Source organism: Mauremys mutica, chromosome 2 (genome assembly GCF_020497125.1).
Source record: "Mauremys mutica isolate MM-2020 ecotype Southern chromosome 2, ASM2049712v1, whole genome shotgun sequence".
In the NCBI taxonomy this organism is placed as follows: domain Eukaryota; kingdom Metazoa; phylum Chordata; order Testudines; family Geoemydidae; genus Mauremys; species Mauremys mutica.
In genome coordinates this window covers 55,366,446-55,379,410 of record NC_059073.1, presented here as the reverse complement: position 1 = coordinate 55,379,410, position 12,965 = coordinate 55,366,446, and the positions used below count along the sequence as shown (strand labels likewise).

General features: G+C 39.5%; 1 protein-coding gene across 1 annotated transcript in view; it reads left to right on the top strand.

Moving 5' to 3' along the window:
* Nucleotides 1–12,156, top strand: part of ZC2HC1A (zinc finger C2HC-type containing 1A) — a 58,122-nt gene extending 45,966 nt beyond the window's left edge. Inside the window, exons 8-10 of the mRNA XM_045006743.1 lie at nucleotides 4,207–4,326; nucleotides 9,559–9,669; nucleotides 10,773–12,156. Coding sequence (XP_044862678.1) covers nucleotides 4,207–4,326; nucleotides 9,559–9,669; nucleotides 10,773–10,959 — 418 coding nt within the window. The 3' untranslated portion in view covers nucleotides 10,960–12,156. The remainder of the gene's footprint in view (nucleotides 1–4,206; nucleotides 4,327–9,558; nucleotides 9,670–10,772) is intronic.
* Nucleotides 12,157–12,965: the final 809 nt, after the last annotated feature.

The following is a 12,965-nucleotide window of genomic DNA, read 5'->3' as shown; positions in this document are numbered from 1 at the left end:
CAATTTAAAGCCTTTGACAAGGTCCCTCAACAAGATCTCTTAAGCAAACTAAAGGGATAAGAGAAAAGGTCCCCTCGTGGATCAGTACTTGGTTAAAAGGTAGGAAACAAAGAGCGTGAATAAATGGTCAGTTTTCACAATGGAGACAGGTAAATAGTGTGGTCCCCTAAGGATCTGTAGTTGGACCTGTGCTGTTTGACATATTAATAAATTACATGGACAAAGGGGTGAACATTGAGATGGCAAAATTAGCAGACAACACAAAAGTGCTCAAGATAGTTAAGTCCAAAGGGATCTCACAAAATCGGATGACTGGTCCGTAAAATGGGAGATGAAATTCATTCTTGATAAATGCAAAGTAATGTACATTGGAAAACGTGATCCCAACTATATATACAAAATGATGGGGTCTAAATTTAGAAAGAGAGATTTTCTCTGAAAACATCCACTCAATGTGCAGCAGCAGTCAAAAAAGCTAACAGAATGTTAGGAACCATGGGGAAAGAGAGAAATGATAAAACAGAAAATATTATGTCACTATATTTTCATGGTACGCCCACACCTTGAATATTTTGTGTGCAGTTGTGGTCACTCCAACTCAAAAAAGATATATCAGAATTGGAAAAGGCACAGAGAAGGACAATGAAAATGATCTGGGGTATGGAACAGCTTTCATACAAGGAAGATTAGAAAAGACTGGGATTTCAGCTTAGAAAAGAGATGACTAAGGCCTGGTCTACACTGGGGAGGATCGATCTAAGTTACGCAACTTCAGCTACGTGAATAACAAAGCTGAAGTCGACATACTTAATCGACTTATCGTGGTGTCTTCACTGCGGTGAGTCGACTGCTGCCACTCCTCCGTTGACTGTGCCTGTGCCTCTCGTGGCACTATATCTCCAATTATTATTATACCTATCTCCTAGAACTGGAAGGGACCTTGAAAGGTCATCGAGTCCAGCCCCCTGCCTTCCCTAGCAGGACCAAGTACTGATTTTTGCCCCAGATCCCTAAGTGGCCCCCTCAGGGATTGAACTCACAACTCTGGGTTTAGCAGGCCAATGCTCAAACCACTGAGCTATCCCTCCCCCCTACTCCTGGAGTACAGGAGTTGATGGGAGAGTGCTCGGGAATCGATTTATCGCATCTAGACTAGATGCGATAAATCGATCCCCACTGGATCGATCGCTGCCCGCCGATCCAGTTAACCCTAACTAAGCAGTAGACAGGTTCATATTTGGATAGTGAATCAGGCTAATGAGGCCATGAGTTAGTTCCAGTGCACACTGGGAAGGAGCTCTAAATAGTGGTGTATTATGTCAATTTCTTCATTTTAGGGGAGGAGACGATTCCTGGTAAGATGCTTGGAAAACTCAGATCTCCAGTAGAGCAAATTCCATTGGTTCCAGAGTTTTATTTCACCTCAGGGCTCAAAAATGCTAAGTCTTGCATGACAAGACATGATACCAGATGTGTGGGTGGCCAGACAGTGATCAGCTTATTCTACTGCACAATAAAATTTTACTGGATTTGTGAACTGGGGTTGGAAAATCAAATGGTGATAGGATTAAATTTTATTATGTACATAAAATTAGAGCTGGGTGGGAAACAATTTTCCCATCCCATGAGAATTTTTGAAACTTCAAATATTTTTCACATCCCAAATCAGTACAAAAGGTTAAAATCTCAGTAATAGTCATGAACCAACCCTCTTCCGCCCCCTGCAATTTCTGATACGGTCAGTAGAAACATCTCATTTAGATAATTTTGAAACATTTAATGTTCATTTAAATCTTGTTTCTTTTTTATTGTTTTTACATTTTTTTTACTATACATTCACTTATATTTTGAAACCAAAATTTGTTTCTACCTAAGAAATTAAACTTTTTCATTTAGAAAATGTCCAAACAGGACATTTCAACAACTTGGAAATTTTTTCCAAATATTTTTCAGATTGGGAAATTCTTCAAATTGATCCTTTCCGGCAAAGGGTTTCACTTTTGTCAAATTGGCATTTGCTGACAAAAAAAGTGTTATCAAAAATATCTGATTAGCTCTAGTTCGCATTTCCATTTTATAATGATAAAAGGCAGGTCTTTTGGAGGTCATGCCTTACGTTGACAATAATGCTGTTTGTTGTGGCTAAAGTTTACTGTGTGCTCATTCTGAAGACCTATCCAGTCCCAGAAATCCCTTCACAAGCTGTTCTGCCACAGTCTTTTTAAAATCCCTTTGTTTCTGCGAGCTATTTTAGTTTGTCTTTAAAATACATTTATACACAATTCTTACACAGCTTTAATTCTCTATTGAAGACTGCTTAAACCAAGGGTTCTCAAACTGGAGGTCGGGACCCATCAGGGGGTCATGAGGTCATTACATGGGGGGTCGAGAGCTGTCAGCCTCCACTCCAAACCCTGCTTTGCCTCCAGCAGTTATAATGGTGTTAAATATATTAAAACGTGTTTTTAATTTATAAGGGGGGTCGCACTCAGAGGCTTGCTATGTGAAAGGGGTCACCAGTAAAAAAAAGTTTGAGAGCCGCTGGCTTAAATGCATACACTTCCTGATCAGTTCCACACCTCCAAACATCATCTTTCTGACTGTACTGACCTCAGATTCCCACCAAGAAATTAAAAGGCTCAATCAGTTTGGATTTTTAAGGTCAGCTATATTGCTATGGCAACTGTATTTAGTATTGTTGATCGTGTTATTTATTGTATAGCTGTTTCTACTGACACTCTGTTAAGGTAATGTGAGTTTCAAGAGCTGCGAAAAGCCTTACTGCACTTCTGTAGTATCTTGCAAACCGTATGAATTCAGCATCTTTAAGATGATGATACTGTAGAAATGATTGAAGGATAATCATGTTAGAGAGGTATACAAGGTAAATAACTAATTTTCATGGGTTATTAAAAGCCAGAGCAAAGCTGAGAGTATGTTGATGAATTAAGAGGCTATGAAGCCAATACTAAAATTACATTTCAATGGCCATGAACTTTTATTTTTAAAAATCTTATGGCGTTTGCTGAGTCTTTTTTGGCATATAACAAAAATAAAGTTCTCCTCCTTCCCTTTCCCCCATGGGATTTTGGAAATTAAGTGCTTTTGCCTTCTCAGGCTTTCCAGTGACATCATTTTGAGGGCAGGGCTTATTATAGACAGAGAATGTAGCAACTTCTTTACTAAGAGGTTATTTTCAGTTTTTATTTTTCCCCAGTCTTTTACTTCTATAGCTGAAGTTTAGGAGATATGTAATGCCTGTTTTTTCAGGGCTAGTTCTCCTCTATTTGAATCTCTAACACTTTGGATGGAAGGCAGGAGACCTTATTCCTTTTGGGATGATGGGCTCCAGGTTTGTATGACACTGTGAGGAGGAGGAGAATAGAAGGCATATTGCATTGTTTTAGTGTCATGCTCAGGAACTTCTGGAAAGGAAGAGGGAGAACAGGCCTTTACAGGTAACCTTTGACTGGAAGAAGATAGCATTTTCCTCATCCCTTCCCACCATCTTATCCAAGGGTTTGTCTACACAAATGTTTGGTTCGCAGCAAGCTGGAGTGTGAATCTACCCTGCAGTAGCCAGCTGCATACTAACTGTCGTGCACTAACAGTTCCTTGGAGTGCTTTGATCTATTCCTGTTTCAAAGTAGTGTAGATCAAAGCACACTAAGGAACTGTTTGTGTATGGCAGCAGGGTACACATAGATAGTTAGTGAGCAGCAGGTGAATATGGGATAGATTCATGCTCCAGTTTGCCACAAACTAAATGTTTGGGTAGACAAGCCCTCAGTTAAGTTTGTATGAGTTCTGCCTATGAACTCTCTGGTCTGCTTCATTGCCATGATGAATTTTACTTTATAATGTTACAGTCTACCCAGTTTATTGTGAGATTGTCAATCATTAAATAACATCATTTGAGATAACCTAATTTTAATAATCTGCATGACTGTTGGAGACACTAGTCCCAGTAAACTCTCTGATACTTGTGAAGGAAGTGCTTTTTGGAAGACCAGGCTTGTAAATGACTTCCTGAAGTTAATGTGTTCACTAAAAGTTTGAGGTCTGACTGTCCCAGATAAGAATAATTCAATTTCAAAAAGTTAATAGAGTTCTGATGAGGAAGATAAATGTTTAATTGTGACTTGTTTGAAATACTTGCAATAATATAAATAGAAAACTAGCCAACTCCTTTATATATTTTAATAGTAAGACGGACAAGTTAGGCCCACCACTGCGAACTGGAAGAGATGTGCAAAGGTTGTATGACAGTGATACAAAAGCAGACAGTACCGTCAAAAGACCAAATGAGTTGTTGCCCATTAACAAGTAAGTATTGCAAATCTGTGTGATTTATCTATTTTTCAGATATGTTCCCCAAAAAGGGTTGGAATATTAAAAGCATCTTGTGACTTTTGAAATATGCAAAGCTTCCTAATGAAGTTGTTACCTAATGACATTGTAACAAACTTGCTGCCCCCTTTTTCGTGTCACTGTGAATGTCTTGATAGACCAAAACCAGTGTCTTGTGGGAAGGAGGAAATTAATATGTAACTTGACACATTATTCTATATAAGTATAACTTTCGTATTGGATACAATGTTTTATGGTAGGACAGAAAACAGAATATAATGTTTGTACTTGAAGACCTTTTCCACCGTGATTTCTTCCTTTGTTGACTCCAGTATATTATATTTACTCTTATTTCATGTTTACAGTGCTAATACAAAGCAGTTATATTGCAAGCATTTAAACATAGAGAACAATAAAAAAAAACCCACAATCATAGGCATATCACATAGATAAGTCATTACAACAAGATAGCTTATTGGTTGCATTTAGCTTTCAATAGCTATTAAAAGCTGACACATATACCATTGCTTCAACATGGTAGAGAAATATCTGTAATATTTTAAGATAAATTTTAATGAAGAGTTAGTTACAAATGGTGACACGTTGGGAAAATACACAAGAAATGAATATGACTTATTAAGGGGATGCTTTCAAATAATAAAAACAATTTTCCTACATTAATTGTTCTCAGATGCTGTTTTAATTTTTTTTAAAATGTAAACTAAAACATTTCCAGAAGACTATTTAGACTAAAATATTCAGACTTGAGTGTCTAAAGTTAGGTACCAATAGGAAAACACAGTGGCCTTTTTCCCTGAGATGCACAGTATCTGCATCTTCTGTTGGCTTCAGCTGGAGCTGGTAGAGTGTTCAGCACCTCCGGAAACCAGGACACTTTTAAAAAAATTATTTAGATGCCTAATAGTAAGCATGCAAGTTTGAAAAATCAGGTGCTAGTAATTTGCACAGTGAACATGCTTGAATGAACATGCCTTGTATCAACAAAGAGGATGTGACCTGGAAGAGAACTACTGGCGTGGAAGGTATGGACTTTTTGGCAGTCCCAGGAGTCCTACCACTGACACTAATTTTTGACCTACACATTTACCTCTGTAGTCATAGGATAATGATTGACTGTTCTTACCGGAGATCTTCTTTTGAGAGCTTGGCATCTAGACAAACACTGCCACTATAAGAGTTTTTATTGTCCTACTATGAATATTCCAACCATATGTAGAAATGTCGCTGTCGTGATTATGTCCACTCAGCTACCCAAGCAGATCATGTAATTTGAAGAACTTGTAGTAGCAAAAGTGGGCTCCATAATTTTTAAACTCCTAGTGCACTGGCTATAATCAAGGTTGCCCAACAGTTCCCATTATAAACCCCCTGTTTTCAGTTACTTATAATTTTGCCAAAGTTTAACCATTTGGGATGAAATGTTCCATTAGAGTTGTCTGCCTCAGGCTGCACTTTTTTTGTTTAACTTCAGCCAAAACTGTTCAGCTATTTCAGAGAATGAGGTTAGAGAAAATCACATTTTGACCTTTAAAATTTTTTTTGGCAACCTTTTCTTAGAAAAACTCCACTGTCTCCATGCTTTGGAACAAGGACTGGAAATTTGGCAGGGGGTGGTCTTTGTGATAGTGATGTGCTTTTGGACATCCCTATTAAAAATGTGCCCAAATTTGACCAAGTTTAGGGAAAAAATCACAGTTTGCACATGCTCAGTGCAGAATTGCATAAGAGCAAAAATTTCCAAAGATTCCATCCTCACTGACCAACTGACTCCACTTGGATTGGGAGCTGTGGGATGGAGGGGAGATTAGAACTGGTTGGAAGAGAGGTTGAGGCTGGGAGCTGTGTGTAGGGAACTGGTTGAGATTGAGTAAGGAGACTTGGAGCTTGGAAGGTAGGGGAATACTGAACAAGGACACTGGGAGCCATTGAGGGAGACAGCTGGGGACTGGGAGCCAGTTAGTTGGGCTGGGGTGAGTGGGGAGCAACAAGATTGGATGATGTGCTGGGTGGAAAACTGGGACTGGCTGGGCAAGGAGAACCAGGGTGTGGGGGGATTGGGAAAGGGGAGACAAAACTGGCAAGGAGCTAGGTTGTGAGGGGGCAACCTTGGACTGGCTGGACAAAGAGAGTAGGTAGACAGCATGAGTGGTCTGGGGATGGAGACTAGAACTGGGAGCCAGTGGTCGTGAGGAAGAAAGATACAGACAGGATGAGGAGCCAGGAAAGGAGAACTGAGACTGACTAGGCAAGGAGGGGATGGATCTAGGACTGGCTGTGCAAGGAGACTGAAACAGGGATAAGCCTGAATGGAGAGTGGGAATGGGTGAGCAAAGAAAACAGGACTGAGACAAGGAGCTGAGGGGGAGGTAGAAACAGGACTATGAAAGGTTGGCTGGTATAGGACAGAAGATGACAGACTTGAGGGGAATGGGCAGTATAGTCTGTGCCCATTAGAGCAGTGGATCTACAGATTCTAACCCTGTTGATGAACAATGTGGGTGTCAGTATGATGCCGCCTGATGAAATTTCATTTTCCGGTTTGCTGTTTTAAAAGCCTAGGAAACTGTGCACAAAAAATACATTAAAAGACATTGAGGTTGCAAAGTCAGGCACTCAAAAGTTAAGAAATGCCAGAATTAAGGTTGCTTTTGTAATTTTAATTTGCCCCCCTTGTGCATATGCATTAGTATGCAGTCTTTAATTATATGATTGAATAATATTTTTTCCGCAGGACCCTGACCTCATTCAGTTCACAGAAGGACCTGCTCTGGGGATTAATCAGGGTTGCATGTTAAAGGAGGCTGTGGCTATAGCTTACTGAGGAAGTGGAAGATGCATATTATTTGTAGTACTAGGGCAAGTGGGTATAGGCCTGCCCAGAACTAAAGGCCTGCCCCCTCAGCTAAGAGGGAGGAACCACTAGACCCAGGCTACAGCAGATTTCTGGGAACAACAACTGGAAGAAACAGGAGTCAGAGTGAGGTAAAAGATTAAAATGAGAGAGCCAGAGATGACACAAAGCAGAGAACCCCAGGCAGCACCCTCTGCTTTTCTAAGGCGTCCAGAGTAGAAGGTGTGTAGTGAATGAGGCAGGGGATAGCAGAATGAGAAAGGAGGGTCTTATTGAGACAGTTAAATATTGCCCTGGAGAACTGGATTGTATCTTTGCTTTTGCCACAGAGTTCCTGTGTGATGCTGGGCAAGTCACTTAAGCCAGACTTTTTGCAGGTGATAGGGAATTGTGTGTTCATCGTTTTCTAGGTCCCTGACTTCACAACCTGAGTCTTGATTTTAAAAAGTGCTGAGCACTCACTGCTGCAACTGAAGTCCACGAGAACTGTGCTTTGAACAATCAGGTCCTAGGTGTCTCAAATTGGGCACCCAAAATTAGGGGATATTGTTTACCTTAATGTCTCTGTGAATCAAGTTCCTTATCTGGAAAATGGGGATAATAATTCCTTGTCATCTCAGAGGTGTGTTGTGGAAATATATTCTTTAGTGTTTATGAAGCACTCATACTATAATGATGAGCACAGTAGACAAGCCCATGAAGAAATACATAATTCTGTTTTCAGAGCAGGATTTGAATAGTGGGCAATAAATGAGGCCTGTGGGCACACACTGAATGATAAATAGTTGCTCATAAGTTTCTCACTCATGCACTGAATGTGGGAAAAAACAGTATGTGATAATGTAATTAAAGACTGTATAATAATGCACATGCACAGGGAGACTTAATTAAGGTTGCCCAGGCAAACAATTCTGGCATTTCCAAAATGTTGAATGCTTGATTTTGCAACCTTAATAATGTACCTTTAACTAACTTTTTGAGAGTAATTTGCACTTATATTGTGGCTTTTTGATTCCACAATGCTTTTATAGAGTAATCCTTACAATGCTGTTGGTAAGTAGGTAGGAAAGCAGCCTATCCTACAGACAGGAGAAATAAAGGAGAAAGTTTGCGACCAGCCTGATGTCACAAAGCCAATCTGTGAGCTGGGGCTTTGGGCCAAATTACTCGCTGGCGTAAGTGGGTGGCATACTTGTGTGCTTAATTATTAGACCACTCCCCTCACTTTGGGTTTTTCACAGCAGTGTTCAGGCCACTGGGTCCAAATCGCAGGGGTCAAGAATCCTGCCTTAATCTACCCTTGACTATTACTGATGAAGGTAAATTTTTTAAAAAAATAAATACATTCTTCAACACACTATCCAGTGTGTGGTAAATTTTTGGAATAAGACAACAGAACTTATCTTTAATTACTGGTAGTGAAGGGTGCTTCCTCCTCCCCATTCCTCTTGATGGTGGCAATGCTACTCAGGGATAACATCCTTACTATCCCTGCTCAGGGATAGCGCAGCTTGTCAGTGCTTTGATGTTTCTCCATTTCTTCAAAGTGAGCAATTGTCTGGAGATTTGAATGGGACAGAGCAATCCTTTAGCTGGGTATCACCACCCAACTTCCCTTCTTCTGTGTGAGGATTCTTGAGAGAGCTTCTGCCTCTGTATTGCTGCAGTATTGAACTAAGGATTTGACAAGCCATAAAAGATGGGTGCTGCTACCTTGTTGGATAAAAGTTATTCCCCCATCTCCATGCTTAGGAGGAAGAGGCTGGACCATGAGGGCATCACCATCCTTCATAAGCAGGGGAGTAACAGCCACCTCCAATGGCTGCCATGGCTGGGTTCAGTATTATGGGAAAAAGAAGGCAGTGGCCGTGGCTCACCTAAGAATTGACTGTGAAGGGGAGCAAGGCATCCATCTGCCTAAAGATTCTTCCACTTCTTTAAGGCCACCAGTCAGTTGCTTTTCACTCTTCTAGCAGTCCTAACAGAGCCATAAAGTCACTTTTAGCCTGGCTGCAAAGAGGTGGAAATCTTCTGTACCATGAGCAATCAATAGAGAGTGCATTTGCTCTATTCTAGTGTGATGCAGAACAAAAGGTTGGGAGTAGGAGTGAAATGCTTCTCCACCATTAGCCAAAAGGGTTGCAGTGTTACCATCACTGGTCCAGGTTCTGGGCACTCTGTGGTCCTCAGACCTTGCTAATCTTGCTACGGCTCTTCACTCTGTCATTGGTGGGGTTAATGAGGTTCTACTGTTTTTACAAAGTATTGGCAATGTTGTGCCTGGGTGGTTTGTTAAAACTGTTTATTTAATTCACTGACTATCTACTCTCTTCCAGACCCACTGTGAAAACTCGAATATCAACCCCTCCAAGTATGGCAAAAAATGCGGGCACAGGTGCTCTAGCAAACAAAAGGAAAGTCTATAATTCAGAAAGTTACTCAAGCAGGTAGTTTTTAACTTTGTAATCTTGTAAGTAAATAGAAACATTTTAGGGAAATGATGGGAAGGGTGGTACACAGACAGTTATGGGAACCTCTTAATTCAATATTCTTTGGTAGATTTAACAATTTTAGTGCTTTGACTGTAGATTTGGCATATTTAGTGCTGTAGCTTAGTGTAAAAATAAAATTTCACCTATCCAAGTGTGTAAGGCTGAGCATTAGAAGTTTCAGTACACTTGTGAAAAGGTTATGAGAATGGCTCCTTCAACCTACATTTAAGTCAATTGCTGCTAACTGAAGAAGAGAAAATAGGGAATTTATAGTTCTAACTCCACATGATCTGAGGGTGATATGGTCGGTGTGATTTTCCATACAGCCATACAGCCATACAGTGCTAATATTTCTTTGACTACATACTTTCATTTGTTAAAGATATATTTAGGGTTACTTTACAACAAAACCTTTGATATGTCAGTGATAGAATTTCTAGTTAGACTAACTTGTGACTTGAATGTTTCTTCTTGCTTCTAGGATTCTGGTGTTAATTTCCTTTAGCATCTCTCTTTTCGTTTCAAAGTAGGGAGCACTTTGGAAAGGGTGTACAATATGATATTTCAAGTAGGTAGGCTGATTATCCCTTTCATGGCACAAACTTTAAAGCAGGGATTGGCAACCTTTGGCCTGTGGCCCGCCAAGGTAAGTACCCTGGCGGGCTGGGCCGGTTTGTTTACCTGACGCATCCGCAGGTTCTGCCAATCGTGGCTCCCACTGGCTGCGGTTTGCAGCTCCAGGCCAATGGGGGTGGCGGGAAGCGGCGAGGGCTGAGGGATGTGCTGGCCGCCACTTTCCGCTGCCCCCATTGGCCTGGCACAGCGAACCGTGGCCAGTGGGAACCGTGATTGGCCGAACCTGCAGACGCGTCAGGTAAACAAACTGGCCCGGCCTGCCAGGGTGGCGGGCCGCAGGCCAAAGGTTGCCGATCCCTGCTTTAAAGTATATATTTGTCAGTTCTTAAATAGTAATTCTTTGCAAAGGATTAGAATGGATACTTATACCAAATTGCACTGGATTAAATTATATTATGAACATTTGTTATCTGAATTTTCAGGTCTGATGGTAAAATTGGGTATGATAGTGGAGACTACTCATCCTCAGTCAATGGAGGAAGTACAAAAAGCAGCAATGAAAATTCACCTGTACAGTTATCAAAATTTTGCCATGAATGTGGAACCAGGTACCCTGTGGAATGGGCAAAGTTCTGCTGTGAATGTGGAATTCGAAGAATGGTTGTGTGAATGCATTCATAAAGGCAAACAAAAACAAAACAAAAAGAAAAAAAGAAAGAAACCCAAAGCTTCAGTTGCATATTTCAGCATGGAATGCTGGAGCACTCCTTCCTGTTAGATTTCATGCTGCAAACATCCTGAAATACCATGTTGTAGTAATTTACTGAGTGCAATCCTTTTGGTTACATAGTTATTTATATATAAATATATATACTGTATATAAAAATAACAGGTACCTAAAACTGTGCCATTTCAGGAGACTCTAATCTCTGTTGGAAAGTATTTTAAACTAAGTAGTGATGTGTTTGGCAACTTTTAGCAAATAGAAATGGATCTTTTTGTAGAACCCTAGTATGTAAAATATTCTAGTTATGAAACATTTGGGCTAAAAAATGCTTCTGAGGAGAATCAGATATACTTATGGGACACTAACTAAGAAATTGTCTTTTAAGGAAGTATGAAAACTGCATGAGCAGCTCCTATAACTTTCTAATTAAAATACTAAAAGATTGTTTTTGGTTAAGGAGATTAAACCATACTATTCTAATGAGCTTCCATGGTTATTTTCTGGCACTGCTTCTAAAAAATTTGCTAAAGCAAATGGACTGAAGTGCTGTGTGAAAGTAGTGTTTACCTATGTAAAGAATAATAGGAATTGAATAAGAACTAATGAAGGTTATTACATATTTACAGTCAGCAGTATGGGACCAGGCGTTTTTTTTTTTTAAAGCTACTCTTTTCATAATGACATGCTTTCCTTTCCACAACTGTCCACATGCATCTTATCCAACAGCTCCCATCTCTCCTTCCAGAGATGTCTGCAAGTTCCTGCTCCCTTCACTTCCCTCCTCTTTCTCCAGAAGGAAAGACAAAATAATTTACTCCAAAATTAAAAAAAAAAGTTTCTTGGATATGTATTAAGATTTTCCAGTAGATGGCTTTAATGGATTATTATCATAGATGATGAAAATATAATTTGTACATCCATTTTTTAAACAGTCCTTATAATGTATCTAACATGATAGAGGTCCATATAGTTATATGAAACTGGTACTGTACGTTTTGATAGAAGTCATCACTTCCTTTATTCTTATCCATGTGCAAAGCTACAGCCATATGTTTTATGGAGCAATTATGCTTCATGGGATAGTATGAATTTTTAATTATTATGTCTGCAATTTCTGCGTTCTCTTGGGCTGTGTATTGAAGTCAATAGCAAAACTCACGTTGACTTCCAGGAAAGCAGGATCAGGCACCTTAGCTGTTTAACTTTTGTAATATGATAACAAGAAGGGGGCAGTTTAAATAACCAGGCAAAAGCTGAGTTTCTTAGTCTGTGTCTGAATTTAAATGTTTCTGTAATGTGACGTTGCTTTGAAGTGTTTTTAACTATTTTGGTTTCCCAGGGAAAAACAATCTGAAAGAATCTAATTGTGCCTTTCCCAAATTAACTGCTGACTTGTCCAAAATTGTTATTTTTAATTCATTGCTGCCACTAGTATAGTACATGTATGATTTTTGTTAAGGTGGTATATTGAAGCTTTTTGCCACATATGGTATGACATTGCAATATTTTCAATTAATGTAATCCAAAAGTAATAGTCATATTTTTGGAGAATACAGATAATGGGGACAATTACAAACAAAATGTATTTGATATCCATTTTGTGGATACCCTTCTCTGATTTTTATGGATATCTTTAGGGACTTGATGCTGTCATTTTGTGGGCCCTAAAATATTATTGCTATTTTAGGATGACCAAGTTCAGTGGTACAGAATTGTTTTGTAATCTTTCTGAGAAATTAAATGCTTCTAGGAATTGTCCCTTTACCAAGTGTATTGACATCTTTTCTAATTCTCCAAATGGCCACTGAGCTGCCCATGTTTAGTGTGTAAGAGTGAATAACTATTAAATGTGATGTTATATAATAGGTAGACTTGATGGACTTTAACTGAATTTGGGTGCTAGAAATCAAAGTGAATAGAATGTCCTTTTGGCAGTTTCATATATACA